Source organism: Python bivittatus, unplaced genomic scaffold, assembly GCF_059951505.1.
Source record: "Python bivittatus isolate LINGU-HERP-01145 unplaced genomic scaffold, Pbiv_v1 ctg000020_np1212, whole genome shotgun sequence".
Taxonomy (NCBI): domain Eukaryota; kingdom Metazoa; phylum Chordata; class Lepidosauria; order Squamata; family Pythonidae; genus Python; species Python bivittatus.
In genome coordinates, this window is record NW_028277030.1 from 17,668,886 (window position 1) to 17,693,677 (window position 24,792).

At 39.3% G+C, this 24,792-nt stretch overlaps 3 protein-coding genes across 9 annotated transcripts in view; 2 read left to right on the forward strand and 1 right to left on the reverse strand.

Moving 5' to 3' along the window:
- Window positions 1–2,768, reverse strand: part of ZC3H13 (zinc finger CCCH-type containing 13) — a 60,428-nt gene extending 57,660 nt beyond the window's left edge. For 2 of the 5 annotated variants that reach the window (XM_088135222.1, XM_088135209.1), the window contains exon 1: window positions 2,496–2,768. The gene's annotated coding sequence lies outside the window, so the exon portion shown is untranslated. The remainder of the gene's footprint in view (window positions 1–2,495) is intronic. The other 3 variants (XM_088135194.1, XM_088135216.1, XM_088135199.1) reach the window with 2 other exon arrangements.
- Window positions 2,769–3,265: 497 nt separating this feature from the next.
- Window positions 3,266–15,824, forward strand: DNAJC18 (DnaJ heat shock protein family (Hsp40) member C18). 2 transcript variants are annotated; one of them, XM_007429719.4, is made up of 8 exons: window positions 3,266–3,585; window positions 5,005–5,191; window positions 6,162–6,307; window positions 7,916–8,101; window positions 9,095–9,207; window positions 10,529–10,638; window positions 12,361–12,533; window positions 12,995–15,824. In XM_007429719.4, the coding sequence occupies exons 1-8, from the start codon at window positions 3,549–3,551 to the stop codon at window positions 13,132–13,134; spliced, it is 1,092 nt and encodes a 363-aa protein (XP_007429781.1). In that variant the 5' UTR covers window positions 3,266–3,548; the 3' UTR covers window positions 13,135–15,824. The 2 variants fall into 2 exon arrangements, with proteins under 2 accessions (XP_007429781.1, XP_025023385.1); XM_025167617.2 differs by lacking the exon at window positions 3,266–3,585 and adding an exon at window positions 3,608–3,893.
- Window positions 15,825–16,653: 829 nt separating this feature from the next.
- SPATA24 (spermatogenesis associated 24) lies at window positions 16,654–24,792 on the forward strand. 2 transcript variants are annotated; one of them, XM_088135254.1, is made up of 7 exons: window positions 16,654–16,887; window positions 18,599–18,664; window positions 19,056–19,186; window positions 20,184–20,254; window positions 20,552–20,654; window positions 22,692–22,778; window positions 23,168–24,792. In XM_088135254.1, exons 1-7 carry the CDS (start codon window positions 16,807–16,809, stop codon window positions 23,241–23,243), a joined length of 615 nt encoding a protein of 204 aa, XP_087991380.1. In that variant the 5' UTR covers window positions 16,654–16,806; the 3' UTR covers window positions 23,244–24,792. The 2 variants fall into 2 exon arrangements, with proteins under 2 accessions (XP_087991380.1, XP_087991376.1); XM_088135250.1 differs by lacking the exon at window positions 18,599–18,664 and adding an exon at window positions 18,710–18,775 and having other exon boundaries at window positions 16,668–16,887; window positions 23,854–24,792.

Here is a 24,792-nt window from a genome sequence, read left to right on the forward strand (position 1 = left end):
TTGATAACTAGGTTTTCAGGAACATCAATTTTTTTAAAAAATCATCAAATTCATCAGAGCTTTCTTAAACATACAATTCCAAAAATAATGCAAACCATAACAGATAAACATCAGTGACATCTAAACTATGGATATAGCCAGATACACATCAGCATCAATATCCAATTTTTAAGAATTCAACAAACCAGCCATTCATATTTTCTCTACTTTCCGCACAACAGTCACTGTCACTCTTATACACTCTACTGTAAACTGAAAACTACAACTGTCTGAAAATGAGGGCATTTTCATACCACCAGCCCTAAATAATATTAATTAATTGGTTTCCAAATATCCTTTTCATGTAGCAAAGAATTCTGGTAAATATTCTTAGTCTATACAAAGCACTACCAGAACATGAACTATGGTAAACAGTTATATTTCAAACAAAGTATACTAACTTTTATATTTTAGGAATCTTCAGGATTGCTAGAGAATCTGTTCAAAAATCACTATTCTCCAGCCTCCTATTGAAGAGGTCCACCTCAGAGGTAGCACAGACACCGCAACCCGCATATGTTTCAACAGTTAATCTACATTATCAAACCAACATATGTACTTAAAAGTACACTTGATGATCTGCACTTCATTCATAGCAATGAAGCAAAGGAACACAAACTAAATGTTTCTCATTGTTATATTCTGTAGATATTGAAGTTCTCTTTAACAGTCAGATATTCAGTAATAAAAGTTTTGTTATTATTCCAATTTAAATATTGGAGCAAATAATTGGAATCTGATAGTATTACAAAACTTTGGTCCAAAACATTTTTTTCAAAACAAATCTACTTTAAAATAAAAATCAGCAGGCTTAAACATAGTTGACCTTGTTGGGGAAATGGTACAGAGCGGAGGAAAGTCAGAGGCAAACTTACACTGGTGTAAAGCAATCCCACACCATATAACTGATGAATATGGTCAACTGGTTTAAGCTGCAATCCTATGCACAATTATTTGAAAGAAAGCCTCATTCAGTGAAGTAAAGCTCACATCCATAGGAATAAACTATAACCCTACAGTTTTCTGCAATCTTTTTGGAAATGTTCTTTCAAGGAACCATAGATAGGCTAGACTTGAATATTTCTAAATGGTTCCAATAAAAGCGAACAGTTTTCATTTTCTGCATAAATATTAAAACATACAGGATTCCACCTAGCCAGTTCTAAAATAGGATCATCATAAATTGCATAAGCAACCATTCCAGCATATAAACAACATTTATTTTTAGCCCTGATAACAGAACTAATGGTACAATCTACTTGATATTAAGTTCCAGTGAACAGAATCAGATCCATCTTGCACTGAATATATTGAAAAAAAGGGAACCCTTATATGCATCATACATATGTATAAGTACTGTACAGTAATATTTATTTGATCAATGACCAGTATAAAGAAATGGTGGCAGACTTCATCTGAAAAACAGTAACACCACCTTCCAGAATACAGTACTCATATTGAGAAACATCTCCCACTGAAATCAGCTGTGCTCCCTTCCAATTTCAGTAGACTAAAGTATTCTGATCTCCTGTATAACTAATTTATAGAACTCTTTAATGTTGTACACTAAATATATGAAAATAGTTTACAGATTTTCAAAAGACAAGCTATTTTCTTCATAGCTAATTCTAAGCTCCCAATCACACTGCCAATCTCTGACAGATACAAATATGCATCTGATGGACTTACCAATTAACCTAATGCAGTTCTCATTTTCTTAAAACAAATAGTTATATAGAAATATATTGAAGAACAGCTTTAACTGAAAAGGCTTGTTGTTGTTGTTTAGTCGTTAAGTCGTGTCCGACTCTTCGTGACCCCATGAACCATATTGCGCCAGGCCTTCCTGTCCTTCACTGCCTCCCGGAGTCTGCTCAGTTTCATGCTCATTGCTTCAGTGATGCTATTTAACCATCTCATCCTCTGCCGTCCCCTTCTCCTTTTGCCTTCCATCTTTCCCAGCATCAAGGCTACCTGATCTGAATTATTCTGGCCCAATCTGAATTCTGCCTTTCATAGATTCAGGGAATAGAAAATCAGAAGAAATCTCATCCAAAACATCTGTGAAGCCACTGACTTGCCCTCCCCAACACCATGAGATTTAGGGCGGAGCCACTTTGCAAAGAGTTTTATCACGGGGGGACAAAAAGAAGAAGCAAAACCCCAACACGTGTTCACAGATGTTCAATCCTAAGGGCGAGGGTCACGGCAAAACTAAAAGGGGAGAGCCCTTCCCATCCTCGCACGGGGTGGCACTTTTCCCCCACGCAGACCGAGGTGAGAAGATGGATCTCACAGAAATGTCTCCGCGGGTTATTCTTGTCCTCGGCCCTGGATTACCTTCAGAGGCGCGGACTGGCGGAGGAAAGCCCACCCGCTGCGCGCCACCGCGCTCCCCTTCCTTCCTTCCTTCCGTCCGTCCGTCCGCCTTCCCCCTCCCGGGCCCCGTGACTCACCTGTTCTCTGCGCACCCGGGCTGCTCCTCCCCGCCGCCGCTTCCGCCGCCGCCGCCGCCCTGGGCGGAGAGGGGGGGAGAGGGCGAGGGGGGAGTCCGTCCTCCCGGGCCTAAAAGCCGCGCCACACAGGGAGGAAAAGGAGGAGCGCGGCTCGCTCCGAGAGCGGAGGCCCCCCGACGGCGCTCGCCCGCTTCTCCTGCTCGCCGCGCTGGCCAACCGAAGGGGCGGGGAGGGGAGCCGGCCCAAACCGCCGTGACTGCGCCTGCGTGATAGGCAGGTAGGCCATCTCCCCGCCTACCACTTCTGTCGCAAGGCGAAGCGCCGGAAGCCGTGGCGGAGGCTTCTGACGTAGCAACGCCACTGGAGGGCTGCTCGCGGGAGGGGCCAGAAGAGGCCACGTGACGCCCCTGAAACCATAGAGGCGTTTGAAAGCACGCCGCAGCTGGCAGAATTTATTCTCCTCCTGATTTTTTAGTACTAAAAGTCGCCCGGGAAGTCTTTTGCCATAGAGGTGACCCAGACGGTGCTCGCGACCGTTGAAAGTCGTAGCCAGGCCTGAATCTTTTGTATACCTTGTGGAATATAAAAAGCCCTCTGTATGCATTAACCGCAACATACATAACCGAGCTCCCTCCAAGTCGCGGCCCTGCCCACCAAATGATAACATTCTTGCATTTTCCCTTGTTCTCTCCGGATGTTGAAGCAAAAGCCTCTCTTCTCGATTATTCTCTATGGGCGCCAAAAGGAGTGCCGCTCTAGCTCTCTATTTCCCTGGTGAAAGCCCGACATGGTTTGGATTGGAAACTCGAGTGGAAAAGTCACGCTCAGTTTCGGAAGAGACGCGCTTGCGAGTTGCACAAGGGGCGCGCGAGCCCCTGAACTCCACGTGCCTCTTCGCACCTGGGCGATCAGTTCCTCTCCCGCCAAGAACGCCGGGCCCGGGCAAGGGGCGGGGCAGCTGCTGAACACGCGAGAACTACATCACCCAGGCTGCACTGTGCTCACGTGACCCTCCCGGCTTCTGGTGGATCCTTCCTTCCCACCAGATGGAAAATGGCAGTACTGAGCCCCGGGGAGCGCTGGGCCGAAGGTAAAGCTCCGCGCCGATGACGCGGCCAGAGCCGGGCAAAACCGGCTGATTGGGGACTTAAATCTTCTTAGGGGAGACCGGTGACCAAAGAGCCAGGTTATCAGAGAACAGAGCTTGGTGATACGTTACAGACTGACCGACGTATTGTGACTGCAGCTTTAATCAGAGGGATGTTGGGGCACTTGTCAAATGAGAAATGCACGTGGGAACAAAGGAAACGATAGTACTTTAGGAAGGCAGTGCTTCTATGGAAAGTTCTGTTGCATACAAATATTGAACTTGCAAACTTTGCGGGTATGCATAGAAAGGTATAAATGTATTCCTTCCTTTTGTCTGCGTGGTCTTTCGAGTTTTTCTCAGTCCAAATATATGTGTGTGTTTATTTACGAATGAAGGACAATCATCCACGCATGTAGTTTGCAACAGTTTTGTGCTGCTATTTAAAAAGAAATCGCTTTTGAAATGCATTTTTCTTGCAGCAGATAAACATAGCTGCACTTTGATATGTCACAGATGATGGAGGTTTGGAAAGAAGGAGGATAATGCGGCTGGGTAAACACTGGAAGAAGTGTTGCTTGGATGAGGTTTGAGAATGGAAGTTACCTTTAGTTCTGGAGAACCATGGACAGACTAAAATGCAAAAGAATGGTGTGAGGGGGGATTAGAAGGAAACAAAGTGTTGAATTTTGGGGGTCTTTTCTGCCTATCATGCCTATCATGAATTTGGGCAAGGGACCCAAGGAACTGCAGTACATAAAACTACCTAGAAATCTAAGAAAACTTTCACTGGTACATATAATGTGGTACACTGGATGTACTTGCAGGGTGACTAGAAATACAGCATAAAAATAGGGTTGTATGAGTGGTTTAATCCACATTACTAATGACAATCTTTGGTTGACATGCCCACTTGTTGTTGGATCACATGTTAGACATGAGCTGAAATTTACTTTAAGTTGCCTTTCTGTTTCCTGTACCAAAGAAGGAACTTCTATATTGACTCAAAATGATGTTTCCAACAGAGTACACACAATCAGCTGTGTGAGACGTGTGTGTACACTGGTCCCAAAGATCCAAATCTTATGTGATGGTGATCTTGGAAGCTGCTGAATTATTGTCCCTGCTTATCATCTTTTCAAAATATACCTGTTTAACATTCTTCGTAGTAAGCTTTCCTCAAAAAAGAAAAGCTATATTATTGCACATTGTTAGACAGAGTTTAAATAGGTAAAACAAGATGTGGCGAGAAGGGTATATCATGATTTTAAGGGACTTGCACAGCAGTTTTCTTATGTATTTTCTTACGTATTTTATAAGTTCATGGCCATATACATGAGTTGTGCATGGATATTTTAAAGTATGTGATTTGTGATCCACTTTGATAAATATATATACATAGGAGGGCTATCATTGTTTCAGCATTAATTGATGAGCTCAGAAGAAATCCATGTCCATCAGAGGAACTAAGAGACAATTTTGACTGCTGTGGCTGTAGTGACTGTATGAGAATGAAAAAGGAGCGTATGTGTGACAGTGGAAGAAGCCAGTCAACGTGTGGGGAAGGCAGCATGACCTACACCAAGGAACAGTTACTTGGAGTGCAAAGGTAAATAGAAACTTCTCTAACTAGAACATGTTCTTACTTGTTAGGCCTGCAACCTGTTGTTTGTTTAATTAATAAATTAATTTATAAAACTAATCTCTACATTCTCCAATCTGGTGCTCACCAAATGGGTTGAGCTGTGTATCCTATTATCCAAGATGCCTAGGGATTATGAAAATTGTGAAGCAAGACATTTGGAGAACTCCAGATTTGGAAAGTTCTTTCCACTTTGGGCATGTTATCTTGTATGCACTGAATTTCAATTAAATGACCCAGTTTCAATGCATTCCTAACTCCAGATAGTGGTCTACCAAAGAAATTAAACCCTCTGTTTCATTTGGAATGGAGCCACCTATATCTTATATGTTGTACAGTAGATATGTCAGTTTTGAATAACACGAGGATACTGTAGAACCCTAAGAAGATCCCACACATTTACTGTCAGAAGAACAGTAGTTGCCCAGTTCTGAACATGAGATTACAAGTGGCTTAGTGTGTTGCGTAAGTTCAGAAATATATCTTGGTTAATTATATCAAAAGCTGCTGGGTGATCCAGGAAGCATAGGACAAGGGGTTCTCACTGAGGCATCTGCAGGATCGGAGGCTTTTGTCAGAATTAGGAAAGCAGCATTGCAACCCAAGCTCTGCCCCTTTCGTCTGTCGCTACACATATAAAAAAGCAATGGAACTGGCATCACAATAGTGCAACACAGTTTTCATCTTTTGGAGCCTCACCCCTCTTTCCTCTGTGGATACTTACATTTTAAATTCTCAGAGCTGAACTTTAACTTGGACTGTACTGAATGCCCAAGAGCAGCTGAAACACTTTCTATCAGTGAAGCAGATCTGCAAAGTATAATAAAACTAGAAAAACACCTTACTAGGCAGAAGGTATGCTTGGGTATCTAAGAAGAATCTGTAAATGCTATTTGGAGAAAAGTTACAAAATTAAAGAATTGTGCTTATTTTGTAGAATAAAGGACAGTAAGAATTACTATGAAATTCTAGGCGTAGGAAGAGATGCAAAAGATGAAGAACTAAAAAAAGCTTACCGAAAACTTGCCCTTAAATTTCATCCTGACAAGAATTGTGCTCCAGGAGCAACAGATGCATTCAAAGGTAGGTGAAAGGGCTTGAAGGGGACCACAACAAACTATGAAGATCTTACTATGCTGTGTTGGCCAATGCGAAGATATTTTTAGGAGATGTTCCTATAAGCAAGTGTAGTATTTGTATAAGTAAAATGCTAGGAAAGGTTCTAAAGTTGCCACCTCTTGGGAAATAGTTCTATCTGAGTCTTCCTCACATATGCTTTTTTATAAGCATCTTATATCAGTGATTGATGTAATTTCTCAGGTTAGTATGAGTCCTCATCCAGATTATATAACAATTTGAAATTCCATATTTGTGTTGCCATTGGACACAAACGGTGGCAGGCCATGCATTTTTAAGAGAACGGTAAGGCAAGCTTTTTATTGGGATCTCATTCCAAGGAGAGTGTGTCATTAAGTACAGTAGTTGTTATCACCAGGAAGGATGCAAAATGAGTGCAATCTCTCTCATTTGGAAAGTTATTCTAGTATGGGAGATGATGTTTTCATTAAGGCAAGTTGGCTTGTAAAGCCTCTGGTCTATTCCCGATTGTGTTTCTTTGGTATTGTGCTGAAAAACAATTTTCCTTCAGAAAGAGCTAATTTCCTATTTTCTAACATCAGAGTGGAAGTAATACTCAGGTATTGATATCAGAAGTTCTTGTCTGTAGAAGAGTTGATGTCATGCTAGAGTACAATGTAGCTTGGTTTTGGATTAGCATGATATGAACCCAGTCATTGTAGTTTATAAACCACAATTTATGGTTTTATGTTGTTCATGGATCAGGTCATTAATGATTTATTTAGAAACATGTTTAAACCAAACCATTGACATATTGTAATATGTCATTTGGGGTCCTCTATTCAGTAAGTGATTTGGGAAATTTATCTTTCTCACAGCTGAGTTTGTCTTTATTTGGCAGAACTAAGGGAGGAGGTGATCTTCAAATTTTGTTGCAACCTCTAGATATCAGAAAACTTTGAATTGTTAAAATGGTTTTTGAACCATAGAAAGTGATTTATTTGTCCTAAAGCCATAATTATTTTTTTTATCCCTGCCCTATAACTGTTCAGCTCTCCAAAGATATCTAGTAATACAGCAGTAAATGGAGGATTGTAAATTACATGTTTCCTTGTGTTTGATCTATTAAACATTTTTAACTGGCAGTTGCTAATTATTTTCTGCCAGTCTCTGTCAGCCCTCCAAGGTAGACCAAATTTGGAAACCAAAAATATACAAACTAATACTACTATTACTATAAGGTTATAATAACATAATCTTGTAAGTCTGAATGTGTTTCCCTTTTCCCTCCTTTTATCTTCATGAGAACTAGGGAGGTCATGTTTGAGACACTTTCTCAAATTACATTTCTGCTCCAGACTCAGATTTCTTTTATCTGACAGTTGTCTTGGTTGCCTTCCTCCTGTTCCTCAAGGTTATTTCTTTTACCCATTACAGTCTCCCAATATTCAAACAAAAGAATAGGAATATTAGACAACATTAGGCATTTCTGCTGGATGTGGAACAAAAAGATGTCTTGTTAGTTGGGGTTACTCCTATAATATGGTTATGTATTTCATCAGATTTGGTTTTGTTTTTTGATTGGTTTTCTTTATTTTCTTTTCCACTCTACAGCAATAGGCACAGCTTTTGCAGTTTTGAGCAACCCTGAGAAGAGATTACAGTATGATCAATTTGGAGATAAAGGAGACACTTTTTATACCAATGTGCCCAACCATTATAACTATTACAGAGAATTTGAAGCAGATATTACACCGGAAGAAATATTCAATATGTTTTTTGGAGGGAATTTCCCAACAGGTGAATATGTATCTTTTTAGCTATGCTTTAAAGTGCAATGAAAGCTGCTGTTCAGGTGGCCTTCTTCATCCCTCTTTTGCTATTAATTACTAATGAAGCTCCAGATACAGTTTTTATGAGTATCTGAAGCTTCCAGAGAACTATAAGCTATATTTTCTTAACAAGTATTGCATATGTGGCCACTCAACAAGATATGATGCTACTTCAACTAGGCCATTTCATAGCACTATAGCTATGAAGGATAGGAAGCAAAACAGCTTTCCTCGATTGTTCAGACTGAGCCTACTCTTAATAGTGCAGTACTTTGGTTTCCTCTCAACCTGAGGTGCTCCAGGTTTACTGGGTTAAAATTCTCATTTTTTCCAACTGATATTAAACAATTGTGGAATGTAGTCAATACATTTGCAGGCATACAAGTTTGAGAAGGCTGTTCTGCTCTACATTAATGTTATTAAACTGGCTCATACTGCAGCTCTGAGAAATCTAGCTAACTTATAGGTCACCTACATGGTTTGGTTTTGTCCTAAGGTGATTTGGCTGTTACTGGTTTAATTTTACTGGTTTACTCCTTCAGTTTTGGTAGTCTGCATATGTTATTACATCAGTTGTGGTAATCTTGACTCTTTGTGATGTCACCAGAAATGGGAAAAACCATGTAATTCTACAGTTGCACTGTATTCCTTTTTTGCCTTAATAAAGCAAGTATTACAGATGAATGTTTGGATCCCAGGTTCCACATGTAGAATTCTGCTCACCAGATGTTCCCACTACTGGAACATGCAGCCCCTTGAAAGTCAACTCAGGGCAGTGAGAACAGCATAGGAAGTATCATCTTTTTAATGAAACAAAAGCGCTCTTGTGTTTATAAAAAAGCAAGCCAAGTTGGAAATTAGCTTTTAAAAATAAAATAAGACTCTAGGGTCTTATGACACAAGCAAAAAGTCATAAAGAAGGGATGAGAATGGCATCTTTGTTTTATTGCTATTTCAACAGGAAATATACATATGTTTTCCAATTCTTCAATGGACCCCCCATGTTATCCACAGCGGAACAGACATGAGAGGACATGGACCCAGAATGAACAGGAGGAAGAAATTAGACCACAGGTACACGAGAAGGGAAAGAGTTATAATCATACATAATCAGTGCTGATTTGTTGCCTATCCATAGGAAGAATTCTTGTTTTGTTTATAATTAATAAACATTGGAACTATTTTAAAATGAAGTGGTATTTATGGATCTTGGAAGGCTCTTAATTGTAACTTGCTCTTCTAAGAAAGATTCTGAAAGCATTTGCAGTCTTATGAAAATCTGGCTACAAATTCCACTGAACTATATGGTGTTTCCTTTGGAAGATTTTTTTTTAATTGATGTAGAATTATAATATCAGTAAGTGGACAAAGGAGTTACCAAGGTTGTACAGTTAGTGCTGAGTGTATCATTGATGAGAAATTAACCATAAAAGACAAAGTACGTTGAATTATTTTTACAGTATGAGAAAGAATTTAAATCTCTGAACTGATTAACAAAATCTTCACTGTTTTGTTATAGATGGATGGATGGGCAATATTTAGTCTCTAACTTCCCCTTTGTTGTTCTCTAAGCCACAAGCTGTTCTTTGCATAGCACATTGACCAACTCTCTCACTCAGTGACAATACACCTTCCTTTGAATTTGAATTAGATATTTATTTTGTCAAACTAAACTCTAAATGGTTCTGCTTCCCAGATCTCCAGCCTTTTTTTTTTCATTCTTCTAAAGAAAATAGGAGCTAGAACAGGAACAAGCAGTCATCCTAGTACCCAAATTTGCTTCAAACTTGTTCTACCCAACTTTCTAGAACACATTTAAAGAGTACAAGGCAGAAGAAGGAAATAATAATAATAATAATAATAATAATAATAATAATAATAATAATAGTATGCTGCCCAACTCTGAGTGACGATTTATGATTGTCTAAAACCTAAAAATCAAGAGTCAGCATTTTCTGACCCTTGGGCACCGTCAAATTAGCTTGCATCCACAAACAAAACAGACCTTCCAAAACTGAAACCATGAGAGTTTTTGGCATAAGATTTAATGTTAATTTTTTATGTTATTAGAAGAGTGGGGGATAGTTCTAAAGGGTCCAGCAGCCTGAAGTAAATGGGCATTCATTTTTCAGACCAGAAAAAAGAGCTTGGTGTAGTAATGGGGGGGGCAAAATTAATGTAAAACTTGATAATTCATTAATGCCTTGCACTGCAATGTCAGATTTGCTCAGATTTTGCCCCTATAGGCAAGTGACTTGATCAAAAGTACTACGTTTTTGCCGATACTTACTTTTGTTCTAAATTAAAACATAGCCCCCTATCTGGGGATGATTGTGCTACCATTTTCATTCATTTTGTCCTTGTATGCTTCACTAATCATAGTTTTCATTTCCAGAATACCTACTCAGCATTTATCCAGTTACTGCCAGTCTTTATTATAATAGTTGTATCAATAGTAACTCAACTGATGGCTACTAATCCACCCTACAGCCTCTTCTTTAAATCGTAAGTCTAGATCAGTTTCTTTGCTCACCTGGGAGAATAGAGGCCACTTCTTGACACTAACTTTCCAACACCAGGTTTAATCTTTGTGCCAGAAGGGGCCTCTACTTTGTTATATATATAAATGGCAATTAAGTTGAAAAGCTTTTTACCCCGTAGCTATACACATTCCAAGCTGACTATGTTTTTGAAGAGAGAATTTAACTTCTGTGTTGAAAATTGTCTGAAAGATGGCACATTAAACATATAAACTACTCTGACTTAGTGCTCTATAGAAAGCATTAAAGCATTAAAAATGTGGGTATTTCTTTTCTTTTTTCTTTTCTTATCTGAATACATTACACTAAGATCCACGATGCCTTCAAGGAAAGTCCATTTCCAGTTTAAACATTTTGATGCCAAAGGATGGATAGGAAATAATTAAACTGTTACCTATCATTTTTGTACCAGGCAATTTTAAATAAAAATTAATCAGAAAAAATGCCACTTACTTTGTAAGTAGCCACTTTAAGCAGAATGGTATTTTTTAAAAAAGAGTGTAAAAGCAAGATTACAAGGCAGCCTAGGGATTTTGGGAGTTGGAATCTCAATGTATCACAAGGACCCCAGTTTGTGGAAGGTTGCTTTATTGCATATGAAATATGGTTAGATTTAAAACAAATAAAAAGAGCACCGAACAGAGGCTGGAACTCAGACATTTACTGTCTATAATAACATCCTTAAATGATACAGGTCTAGGAAACCTGTAGGAATGCTTCCTTCCCTATGGTCCTGTATCCTCCCTTCTCTGTATCTTGTTTACAACAGAGGCAGAATTAATGGAGACAAATTTTAGAACCTCCAAAGCGGTTGCACCAATATTGCAGAATCCCTTTCTCTCTCTTTTTAGTAGATTTTGTGATGGTAAGATAAGTATTGTTTGCTACTCTGATTAGGCATAGAGCCAGGATAGATTTTTTTTTTAAAGGAAAGACACTACAAATAAAATAGATAGCAAAGAGGTTATGTTAGTACTCTTCCAAAAGCATTATGTTACATCTTCTCTTAATTTGTTTCATCTTCCAGATTGTGAGCCTGTGCCTTTCAGAAATGATATGAACTAAAAAAAACCCCCAGAAACCTCATGATAGTTAACTACTGAAAAACTGAAAAATCTATAATTCTTTTGGGTTGTATTCAAAAGCTTTTGTGTGTAAACCATGATATGTGGGCAAGATTCTGAACTTCATAGGATTATGTAAATGGATTAGAACAAAGAAATACATTTTATTGTAATAACAGAATCAAAGCTTCCCTCTTCACAGAGATGATGCAGCTGCAGATCAACCACTCCTGCTTTATCTTAAAGTTGCGTCATGTAAATACAGCGGAGTAGCTTCTTCTGGTCAAAACATGTTTGAGATGGGACTCGTGGTTTGTTTTAAGGAGTTTATGATTAGTTTCTCTGGCTACTTCTGCTGGATGTAGTGCTCCTGATCATTTTACAGGACACAACTGTTTTAAAACAGTTTATAAGAAAGAGGTGGTTTATAGCTGCATCACTTGGGAGAGAGGATATTGGGCCTGTTCATAGTCAGCCACATTTTGCTTCTGCTGAGCCATGTCAGTGATTCCCCTTGCTTGCTTGCAGAAAGCAGGAAATGTTAAACAGAAGTATTAATTGGACAAAAGATATTTCTGGTTTGTAAATAAAACAATCTATTTCCCTCTTGTTTAATATCACAGGTCTCTAGGGCACACTGTTGTTAGAGAAACACAAAACCTGCAGGTACCTTATTACGTGGATAAAAACTTTGAAAATAATTATCATGGAGAAGAACTTGAAGAACTTGAAAAACATATTGAGAAAGATTATATTGATCATATCCAAACTAGTTGCAGGAAAGAAAAACAGCAAAGTAAGTTTTGTTCTTTTCCTAAGCATCCTGCACTGTTTTCAAATTTAGATTTAAAAAAACACTCACAAAGAATGAGATATAACAAGCTGAGCTGCCAAAAAGACTATTGTTTAGAAGTGATATATAGCAAAAATACAGATAACGTAATTCACTCTGCTGTAGAGGACCCTGACAACATGAAATCTGTGTGTTTGATGTTAACCATTTGTCTACATAAATAAAGTTGTTTATGGTTCTGATATCCCAGCCTGTATCAAAGAATTTCTCTAATTACTAGGTTTTACAGCACTCACGAGTGCTGTTCTGCCAGTTGTATCTAAGAATTATATTCATACCTTTCTGTGTTTAAGTAGCTTTTCTTTTTGACCAAGCCAACATACCTCAGGCTTTGGAATTAATATAAAATTTTAAATATTAATATTTTTCACAAGCATCATTGACATCTATATTTTATCTTTCAGAATCAGAGTTATCTAATTTGGCCAAGCTATACCGAGATGAGCGACTGAAGCAGAAAGCCGAATCCATAAAACTTGAGAACTGTGAAAAGCTCTCCAACCTCATAGGGATTCAAAGGAGTCGCCAACTGGCAGAGGCATGAGAGAACAGTCATGATAAGTCATCCATTCTATTGGCAGGAATTTCCATTAGACTCTCTTTTCCTTTTACAATGAAGAGGAAAGGCATCAAGAGAGAAAAGCATCTCATACAAACTAGACACAGAATCATTATTGTGTTCATGAAAACTGCGTATGAACTGAGACATAGAGGCAGCACTTGCTGTAGTGTATACAGTATATTTAGTTCCAGGGTCCAGTAGTATTTTCATGTTAGTGATTCTTCGTTTACTTACATTTTGTTACAGTCTTCATGTGATACTTTGCCACCGTTCAAGTACCAAGTAGGTGCTTTGCAGGATCATAGCCATCATGCTTATTGAGCCTACGGTTTCTCAACATTTACCTTGCAAGACATCATAGAAGAGGAAGGGTGGTCCTAGTCTTTCATTTGTGTGCATATAGATACTTGCACAGGCATATATACTGTATAAACCTATGTACAGTTCAGTTTCAAGAGAACTTACAGGAGTATCTTAAGGATATACTGTTTTTGTTATGTTGTAATGCAGAAAGCACTAGGAAAACCTAAAGTGCTGCATGGAGATTCTGCAGGCTCATCATCTAAAAACACAATACAAAAGAAAATAGGGAGAGAAGAGAAGGCAGGAACTGGAGCAACACCCCCTTATTTGACCAATGGACGAGGGTGGATTGGTATTCCTGTTGCCAGATCAGACTTGTACACGAAGAGGAGAAAATGGCCTTAGGTCTCCAGAGCACGATGTAAAGTTCTGTGAGAGAATCCAAACCAGGCGGCCTCACAGATGAGAGTGTGAGCTAGGTTCCAACCTTTGGCCTAGAGCAGTGTTGTCCAAACTTGGCCACTTTAAGATGAGTGGACTTCAACTCTCAGAATTCCCCAGCCAGCATGGCTGGCTGGGGAATTCTGGGAGTTGAAGTCTACTCATCTTAAAGTGGCCAAGTTTGGACAACACTGGCCTAGAGCAATCCTGTGCATATTTACTCAGAGGAAAGCTCTAGGCAGGCTAATGGAATTTATTTCCAAGTAAGTATTACAGTATTGTGACCTGCATTACATTTCTGTTGGCCTAAGCCTAAACTTTGCTATCAGAGTAATTTAGGCTGGTACCTCTCAGATGTGTTGAGATCGGAACGCATCATCTGATCCCTACACTGTTAATTCTGGGAGTTCCAATCCCAATATATGTGGAGGTGCCAAACTAAGGAAGGTGTTGTCACAGCGTGGTGCTGGTATCCTGTGCGCTGAATGTTTTGTTTGGAGGGGCATGCTAAAATCCAATCAATGCACAGATTTTGGTGAATTTCTTTGCAAAGGTCATTTCACTTGTGACATAAGCAATATGGTTGTAACTACAGCTGCTTTCAAGTGAGGCTTCCACGCAGAACCCTTATGTTCTCTCAATGAATGTTGCCTGACTACAAAGTCTAGAGATGAAATCCTTGCCTTCTTAGGATCTGTTGGCTGGAAACATTTGGCATAACCTTTTTCTACCAGTATAAATGGCTAACCTTATCCATTGGGCTGTGATAGAACAGCAGCTGTAGTGTTTGCTTCTCTTTCCTCTTCCTTTTGTATGACATCTGAACACAGGGTCATAAATAATTCACTACCAAAATAAAACATACAACAATCCCCCGAAATAGGATAGCCTTGAAAAGAATAGGGTTATATAAGATGATGGCCTTGAAAGTTTGTGTGATTAAAGATTTTAATTATATGATGAAAGGAGATGAATGTGGCATAATGCGATCGGTACATAACAGTGAGTTTTATGAAATACTGTACTTTCCTCCAAGGCAATTAACAGATATGCTTAAAGAGTTTGCTCTATCATTTTGAGATCCATGGTTTATCCTTAGTGTTCCTCTCACAATTCACTTGACCGCACACACCCCAGTGTTGCATCCTTGCTGAACAGATGCAGGCTTGTACATGGAAGTATTCTTAAGATACAGTACCTTTCAGGATTAAACGGTTCTCATTAAATTTATTTTGAAAGACCCCTGCTTCATCAGCTGTATTTTACAAATGTTTATATTGCAAATTGCTGGAAAACCAAGCTCCTGAATTTTGATATCCAAAATTAACTTTGTATTTTGACTGATTATCCCATTTAGGCTATAGGTAAATCTATAGCAGATTTTTGCGTAAACTAAAGGCATGGTTCAGCCTTTGTGAAATAGTTTCTTTTTAAATGTTCTTCAGATGTGCATGAGTTCTGAAAATGTTCTCATTATTTATTTCAGATCAAGAACCAGCTGTTTTTTTATTTATTTAAATGTTTAAATAATTGGTGATATTTATTTCTCTGAATATACATATATATTGGCAACATGGTGACTACATGATAGCATTGAATCATTATTGTATAGTTCATTTTTCAGAAAATATTTAGGCGTGTAATGCTCCAGAGGATTAATGAATAAAATGCTTTCCTTATTTAGAAAAAAAAATACACACTTTGCCAGAGCAATTTGTGAATCTGAAGTATACAGTTCTTGTTCATTTGACCACACTCTTGGGTCACTTCAGTGCATCTGCTGTTAAAGATTTCACCCTTGGCTTGAGAAACAAAATTTTGTGTGTTTTTGTGTGTGTGTTTTATAAAGAAATAATTAAATGTAATGCTTTAAAAAGACAACTAGTGGCTGTGTTGTATGAAAATAAAAAAAATAAAAGATATGAGTATTAAAACTCACATCAGATTTGTTGCCTTTGTTTGGGGCTGGATTACGGCAATCAAATCCTTACAAACACTGATTTGTAAGTGATAAAGTATCTCATAGGGACATAGACTGAAAACCAGAAAAAGACACATCGGCCATCTCGAGCAGGGCAGAAGAGCGCCGTCAAGCGGATACCATTAGAAGCCAAAATGAAGAGTCTGTGCCGAATACAAAAGATAATTCTGTTTGCCACAAACTAGGCAGCTGCACTTACTCAATACAGTAGCCGTGTGGCTAGTTTACGGTGGTGTGTCAGTGCAATTGTTCTGGGATTGCATACGTAAACCATGGTTCCTTATGCAGCCCCAGTTTGTGAAGAGCGAGAAGGTAAGGCCAGAGAAAGAAAGTAACAGTCAAGCCAAGAAATGAAGTAGAGTTTTCCCAGCAAGCAACGACCAGACTTGGTATCTGTCTTTCCTTTGCCCTCCAAATTCAGGCGTAACCTCAAAGCTGCTGCCCGATGAAGTGGGCTTGCCCAACTCGCTAGATTCAAAAGGGGCCGGCTGTCTGAGCCGTGCGAACCTGGCACTCGGTTCATTATGAACAATCCGGTTTACAGGGCCGCCCTCCCGCCGCCATGCAGGGAGGCGTCACGGGAACGCCACCCGCGACCGCGCTCGGCCAAATGCAAAGACAGCGGGAGACCGCCGGACCTCCTAGGTAAGCAAAGCTCTACCCCTTGCCCAGGCTCGGCCCCTCCCTCGAGGACACGAAGAGTTCCCTTTCCGAACGGAGAGGAGGCGCTTCGTGCCTTCAGCCAATAGCAGCGCCCTCGGAGTATTCAAAACGAGGCGGATTCGCGCCTCTCCTGGTTACTTTTGACGGCGGCGGGAGCGGGGGGCAGCTCTCGAGGCTGAATCGCTGGGGCGGAGCTGGATTGGCCGGAGCTCGACTGGCCAGGCGAGGAAGCGCTCCTACTTTCACCGGGCGAAAGCCGGCGCTCAATGGCATCGCCAGCGGCCTTCCAACAGTTGAGAGAGCTGATCGAGGTCCAGGAGGTTTTACTGGACAAACTGAGGCGAAAGGTGGGGCAGGGGCAGGTGCTTCCCTCAATCTCTCGCGCTTCCGGATGCGTTGGACTACGATAAGCCTAAATTCAGAAGTCTGGGACTTTAAGTCCTGTACACTTGAAAAACCTGGCCAAGGAGCTGATGGCGAACAGCAGCACGAAGTCGCCTTGTTCCGACCGGGAAAGGGGCAGAAGCCACACCGGAGGAAGCCCGGTAGTTTACCGGACATCCTAGTACTATATCCAAATCTTTATTTTTTCATGTTTGCTGAGAATGAGGAGCATGTCTCTAAAACTGCTCCATTGCTTCAGTCAACTTTGAGGAATGCCAAGATTTGCAAACACTCAGAAATATCTTTAAAACATTATACCAGTATCTTGAGTGGGCCCAGGGTCTTTCCCCACCCGCATCTAACATGCCCTTTTGTTGGGTGAGTTCTGCGTGATGTTGTCTTTATCATGTCCCCAGCCCATGAGTGGAACAGGCTTAGCTGTCCTGTATCAGGGTTAAGGTAGCGATGTGGAAAATCTGCTAGGATTTTTTTTCCCACTCTTCATCTTGGAGGGCAGTCAGGTGACCACACTGACTTGAAACAGGCAGCATAGGGGAGAGCAGTTCAGTTCAGCAGGAAAGATCTTTAATGCTGGTGACTATTGGGGAAGAACTGGAAAACCCAATGGGGTAGGCAGTGGAATTAAGTCTTCTGAAAGGGGTACTAAATACGAGCCCTTCACTCTGCAACATTTTGTTGAGAGCCCAGTATATAATTGAGTATAAGTAATCATAATAAGTAATAGAACAGTTGTGTTTGGAGGCTGTGGCCTGTCCTTCAACCTGTTGCCAAGGTAATCGGTGGCTGTGAATTCTGTCTCACACGTAATGGATGACAGTGGGGAAAGGCCAGAGTATGATAGCCATTGCTAGAAACACAAGTCTGGAAACCCTGATCATTACAGCAGGTTTTATCATTCTTACAGTATAAAGATAGCCTGCAGGACACATTTAGACTCTTAAGGATTTACCCCAGATGTCTATGCTGAGCTTGTCACTCAAATTCCTTTCTCCATGCCACTGTTGCTACAGCTATGCTGAGTGTGGTCAGAAAACCCATCCTCACTTCTGGTCATCTGTGTTGTGCAAACAGCTGAAGGGTATGTAGGTTAATTGTTCCTTTGTACATCGAAAGAGACAACTTTGTAGGCCTAACAAAAATGGAGACTCTCGAGGCACTCTGTGGTTGTTTTCAGTTTTCTCCCATGAGCACATGTGGGGTGAATAAAAAAAGACAAAAGTATGAGGGAAGTGAAGGCCTTCTTGATTATCTAAGGAGATGCTTATCCCAGTTGGGCCATTGTAGACGTTTTGTTGTGTGTGCTAATGAAAATATAATTAATAAAAAGGATGTGACAGCCTCCTTTGCACATATTGTGAGAACTAAAAAACAGGTCATAAGGACAACTGAGTGAGACATCCCAGGTCACACACTTCCACTGGACAGTTAATTCACTGGAAGAACGGATTCCTAGTCAGCCATGTTGTGTGAACATGGTTGTAGTCCTTTAAAATAAATAACTGTTTTGAAATAATCTTTAAACAGGTTGATTTTATACTTAGATGTGCTTAAGTATATTGAACTCAACATACCTAATTGCATGAAGTTTAGATCTGGCCGAATGATAAGATTTTTACATACAAATGATTTGCAAAATGTAACTTTTTTTAATAGATAAAAATACAGGAAGAGAATTCAGTAAACAAGGAGCAATATGAAGCTATCGTGAAGAAACTAGAGGTTTTTACATACAAATGATTTGCAAAATGTAACTTTTTTTAATAGATAAAAATACAGGAAGAGAATTCAGTAAACAAGGAGCAATATGAAGCTATCGTGAAGAAACTAGAGGTACGTAAGCTTCAGTTACTAATTTGTGATATTTCTTCTCTTGTGTAAAGATAAGGCAGAAATAAGAACATTTTCTGTAATATCTGAAAGAGCTGCATCCTGGTTATTATGTAAACTTTACATGTGTTATTATTGTTTCCACTTGTAAGAATTGCACTGTAAGATTATAATGGTTTCAGAGTTACCTGAATACTTGAAAGTTGGTGAGAACATTGATGGTACTTACTGGTTAACATTTAGTCTAAAAACACGAATTCTTCATTTGTACTTTAATTTGCAGAAGGAAGAGAAAGAACATGCAGAGACGAAGAATGCCCTAGCTATAACATCTGAACATCTGGAGTTTGCCCTAGGAGAGATTGATGTTTTGTCAAAACAACTTGAGAGGGAGAAACACGCATTTGACAACGCGTACGCTTGTAACTTGGTGGGGGAAACCCTATGAACAGAAGTGGTTTTATAGTTTGGCTGGGATAAAAGGAAGCTGCCAAATCACCTTCACCATCCTTAAATTAACCATTAGATAGTCCATCTTATAGGGGCCATTACTTGCCCTTCTCCCACCTTCTGAATCAACCGTGCACTACTAGCAGCAGCAGTGATCATCTAAATGCTGGGAGAAATGAAACCTGAAGATATGCAAAGTCAGGGCCATTTCAGTTACTGGTTTCAGACTTAAGCATAGCTAATTCCGTTAAATCAGATGCTGTTTATTTTTAGAAATATAATCAGCAGATTTGAAACTTGCAACAAAGTTCTGGAATGTGGAGAGCTGTTGGCTATCTCTGTAAATACTGAGATTAAACCAGGGGTCCCCAGACTCTTCAGCTTACCGACCCCTTCATGAAGTTTCAGATTGTTCATTGACCCCCAAATATTTATTGTATGAAAATAATTTAATAAACTTTATTACTTTAACTAATAGTACCACAAATAATCATACTAATAACAGCAACAATAATGGATAGTCCTATTGAGCACTTTGGAGAACCCTGGATTAGACCAAACCTGTTGACAGTCTCTATGGATACTGCTGTTGGGAATGCCTATATTAGGAGTCACACTCAGAGAATTAATTTGTTACAACTATATGGAACAATACTCAATGCTATAAAGAATTGTATGTGAATGTTTTGAATCACTACAACATAATAGAAATATATGAAATAAATAGAAGCTTAAAGGGAGTCCATCTGTGGGTATAACTGACGCTGTTGTGCAGGTCAGACGATTCTGTGGTTTCAGACATGAATCTGGTAAGTACTTTAAGTGATATTTATAATTAGCTCCAATTCATTTTATCCAAAATATGACCAAAAAAGTATGGAGTCCCTATTCCAGCTGTAGTCAATGATGCTGGCAAATCAAATATATAAATAAAACTGCTTCATTGTTACTTGTTTTGTAGACTTTCTCGAGTAAACAGCAAAGCACTGAAACAGTCACTTCAGAAAGACAAACTTATAAGCAAATGTACAGGTAAGTTCAATAGATGTTTTAAACATTTGGAGGGTGTACTGATTTTTTTTAAAAGTGAAACACTTCTAAATGAATGCTTTAAAATAACATCTACATTGCAATATGATCTGCTTATTGTTTATTTTTTTTAAGGTACACAGCTCTTAAAATTTGCTGTGTAAGGTTGGGATTCTAAGGGCATGTTGAGAATTAGGAGGGGAAGCAGATCTACTCATTAAAACTCATCAGTTGATTCTGCTGTGATCTTTTGAGATTTAGGAAGGGGAAAACTAAATGACTCCCAATTTTCTGTTATAGAAATTGAAACCCATATTCAGAAGCAGGAAAATATTCTAAGCTGCAAAGAAAATGAGATCAAAGAACTGCATCACTTCATCAACAAACAGAAGCAAACCTTAAAGTAGGTACCTTGAGCTGATATTTCTTTCTCCCTCTATTATTCGTTGTTAACTTCAGCAGAAGACAGATGTTCTTTTATTTAAAATACTTCCAGTAGATTCAGTGAAAATGTATGTATGTATGTATTTAAAAAATTTGTATGGCTGCCCATCTTAGAACACAACTGTGGGTGGCTCACAACAGCAATACAGGTAGTCCTCACTTACTGACTGCAATTGGGACCAGCAACCCCATCGCTAAGCAACATGGTTGGAAAGTGAAACATCACATGACCACAAACATAAGCGAATCACCTGCGGTTATTAAGTGCAACATCATGTGACCACAACTTGTGACTTACTGCCGGTTCCCCCATTGACTTTGCTTGTTGGAAGCTGGCTGTGAAGATCGCAAATGGCACTCACATGACTGGGATGCTGTGATGGCTGCAAGTTTGAGGACCGGTCATAAATCTCCTTTTTTTAGTGCCATTATAACTCTGAATGATTGCTGAACGAGCAGTTGGTAAGTGAGGACTGCCTGTAAAACAAAAGGAAAAAAATCCATAAAAACTAAAACTTGGCACCACAGCCATCCTCCTTGGATGCCTCCAACAAGCTTCCATCTCACCCTATCCCAGTACCTGGGGGAGAAGCCAGCAGCTTGCTAGATCTGTAGAAGAAGAATGACCCACAGGGCAGAGGCTGCTACAGAAAAGCCATGCTTCCTCGATCCTACTAGATGGCAACATTTAAGGGAAGGGATCTGGAGCGTGCCCACTCTAGCCAACCTGGTGGGAACAGCAGAGACCCACAGGGAGAGGCAGTCCCACAAATAACCTGGCCTATGCCATGTGGGGCTTTAAAGGTTGAATTGCACCTAGAAAGAAGCTGGGAGCCAGTGCAGCTCATTGTGCAACAATATGGACAAACCAAGAGACGCCAAGCACTGAGCACACTGCCACATGCTAGATCAGTTGTAACTTCTGGGTGGTCTTCAAGGGCAGCCCCATGTAGTGCAGATTGCAGTAATCCAACCAAGAAGTGACGAAGCCTGAGTGACTATGACCAAGGCCTCCCTGTCCAGGAATAGACACAACTGGCATACAAGATGAATCTGGGCAAAGGCCCTCCAGCCACAGCTTCCACCTGCTCCAGTCCAGTTACTATAGGTAGCATGGTTGAGTTTTCCTCCCTGACATAAATTTCTTTCCATTTTAATCCTTGTTATGTCTATAATGTTTGGCTTCAAATTGTCCTCTGCCTGTTAGTTCCTTAGTTCTCAATATGTAATCCAAAGAAAAAGCAAGCATAATAGTTAATGGCACATATTATTCCTATTTCCTGAGGGTATCTGGTTTCTATCAGTTGTTGGTTTCCTAAAATAAACAGAGTCTCCTGCTTTTTATTCTTTTCATTTCTATCTGTCTTTCTTTTGGCCACACCTTCCAGTTTGTTTTCAAAGGTTATAGGCCTATTTTGATATCACATGGTTTTAACAGATATGCTCTTCCCCTTTCTTTGGTATATCCATGAGATAATACTTAATTTAGAGTTGCCACGTGTTATGAAGTTAGCTTATTTCAGTAAAGTGGTTAAGATTAAACACAGTTAATCTGGTTTCATTAGAAGTTGCAATTGATCCAAATCATTAGAAAAGGGTGAGCCTCCTTGCAGTCACACCAAAGCAAGAGAAAATATGATGGATCAAGCCCACAAGGTCAAGGATTGCTATAATTCCTTCCTTCCTTCCTTCCTTCCTTCCTTCCTTCCTTCCTTTCCCAAGAATGTATGATGATGATGACATCTAAACCAACTCAATTACTGGCTAAGCAACCACCTACTGTTTTCCCTTAAGCAGGAGTGGTAATAAATCTTTTCAACTATGTGTATATTGGGAAGGACTTTGTATGGGTACACATGAGGGTAGCCCTCCATTTATTTATTTGAGTTATTCAGTATACCAACAAAGACAACTCAGGACGCCTGATCTGACACCAGAATTATTTTATAGGGGCTGTTGCTATTTTTTTTAATGGTTATGTATTGTTGTTTTGCAGGAAACAAGCATCTGAATTCAAGATACAGAAACAACAAGAAAGTTACATAGCAAATGTGCTTGGAAAAAGGCTCAAGAAAGATTTTAAGTAACCACAGAAGCATTCCCTTAAGCTGCTAGTTTAGGACTGTTTTTCTAGTCTAAAGGATGGATTTACCAGGTTTTCTCACTGAGAAATTCACCACAAAATGTCAGCTTTCCATTTTTCATTCTGTCTGTTGGGCCAAAATTGGATATCCTGTTTTTAAGTATTTGTCTAAAGTAGTGGGAATACAACACAGTTATTCTGAAATGACCTGCCATTGTTTGAATGTTCTGTTTAAATCCTATAGAGGAACATAATTAATGGTGGGAAGAGCCATACAACAGCAAGACTATCCTATCCCAATTCATTATGTTGTGTACTATACTGTATAAGTAATTAGATTAGTAGCGTTATGCTAAGAAATGTGTTTCTGAATTTTTCATTACCTATAGAAAAGACTTGAAAAGTTCTGCTGGACTGTGGACAGGGAAGAATCAGCTAGGCAAATATAAAGATCCATTATTATGAGAAGGCAGCCCTTTGATAGGATTGAACGGAGCACACCCTAACTATTTTAGTATAGTACTTCACAAATTATCACAAATAATTTCCAATTTTCTGTGTCTTGGAGAAGAGATTCTTATGATTCGTGTAATCAGCCATGCCTTGATTACATCTGGAAATATTCCCTATTTTGAAGACATCATACATGGGAGAAGTAATATATTTTGGCTTAAAGTACCTCATTTACCAACCCAGGTGATGTACCAATTATAGCTACATAATAAGGAGACAATAGAAAGTCAAACCTGCTCCAGACAGAAATGGTCAATTTCAGTTTAGTCTCTGCTGGCTTTTATCCCAGTAACTGCCCAGCACCTGGCATTTATTCCAGATGTGATCCTTGGATTCACAATGAACTGGCCCTTCCAGCTTACTTAAATCTTACACCCTGATTTATATGAATGGCTGAGGAGTCGTGGGAGTTGAGAACAACTCTACATAACATTTTGGATTCTGGTTCTTAGCAATGCAGCTTCAAAAGTGCAAACCTCAGTTAATATATTGTGTTTACTTTAAAGAGTTAATTGTCATGAGATTTACATATTTCTTTTCTTTTTTTTTTTTAATTCCCAAGACTTTAAATTTAGCTCCATTGGTGAACCGATCTGACCCAGAGTATCCAGTAGCTTATGATCCTGGCATGCCTCCAGTGGATTAGCACCTGCTGCTGTTCCTTTGCTGATCCTTTTTAGGAAAAAAATAAACAACATATTTTGCTATAGTTTCCACTAAGTGCAGCCCACTGCATCTCATTCCATGTGCTATAAATTGATATACATGTATATATGTTTATCTGTTATATGTAGAATAGTTCGGTTGGAAGAGAAAGAAAAAAAATAACATTTCCTATTTTGTGGGTATTGAATGTAAGAGGGATGGTTTATGTAAAATGTGAAAGTCATCTTGTCGCTCAAACTCAAACCTTTTTGCCCCCCCTGTTTGGGAACAGACAGATTAGATCTCTACTGTGAATCAGCAACTTAAGTCAGTGTCAGATATACTTCAGCTACAGTATCTTGGCTACATTTCAGTATTGAGATGATATTTGGGGAATTGGATCAATAAAACCATCTGACATTTAGATGCTGAAACATTTACAAGAACTCATGTTGTACTAGTAGTCCAAATACTTCCAGTGGTAATTTTTAAACATCTTAATTTAGCAGCTACTTATCAACAGAGGCTTTGTTGGTAGTACTGTTTGGATTAAACATCAACTTTGCCACTGAAAAACATCTACTGTATTTGCATATGTAGAATGAATCAGTGTCACAGTGACAAAGCATAACATGAGACATTAAACAGAAGCTAAAGTATAAATATACATGGAAAGTAAGAAGGAATGCTTGAAATTTCCTCCAATGTGTACTCACTTCAGGTGAATGGAATTTAGCCTAAGGTAACCCATGGGTTTTTTTTAGAAAGCTATCTTATGAGCATGCAAAATAGTATTAGTATTGTATAGCTTGATGCAAATGTAGTGTTTCCATTATTAAAAAAGTGAAGACTCCAA

Excerpts from the sequence above, each read along its gene's own strand:
- SPATA24 (XM_088135254.1), top strand. The coding sequence starts at position 16,807 with ATGGCATCGCCAGCGGCCTTCCAACAGTTGAGAGAGCTGATCGAGGTC. Across the intron at positions 20,255-20,551 it reads ACTTATAAGCAAATGTACAG|AAATTGAAACCCATATTCAG; the intron begins GTAAGTTCAATA and ends TTTCTGTTATAG. Across the intron at positions 22,779-23,167 it reads AGGCTCAAGAAAGATTTTAA|AAAAGACTTGAAAAGTTCTG; the intron begins GTAACCACAGAA and ends CATTACCTATAG.
- DNAJC18 (XM_007429719.4), top strand. The coding sequence starts at position 3,549 with ATGGCAGTACTGAGCCCCGGGGAGCGCTGGGCCGAAG. Across the intron at positions 3,586-5,004 it reads CGGGGAGCGCTGGGCCGAAG|CATTAATTGATGAGCTCAGA; the intron begins GTAAAGCTCCGC and ends TCATTGTTTCAG. Across the intron at positions 8,102-9,094 it reads TGGAGGGAATTTCCCAACAG|GAAATATACATATGTTTTCC; the intron begins GTGAATATGTAT and ends CTATTTCAACAG.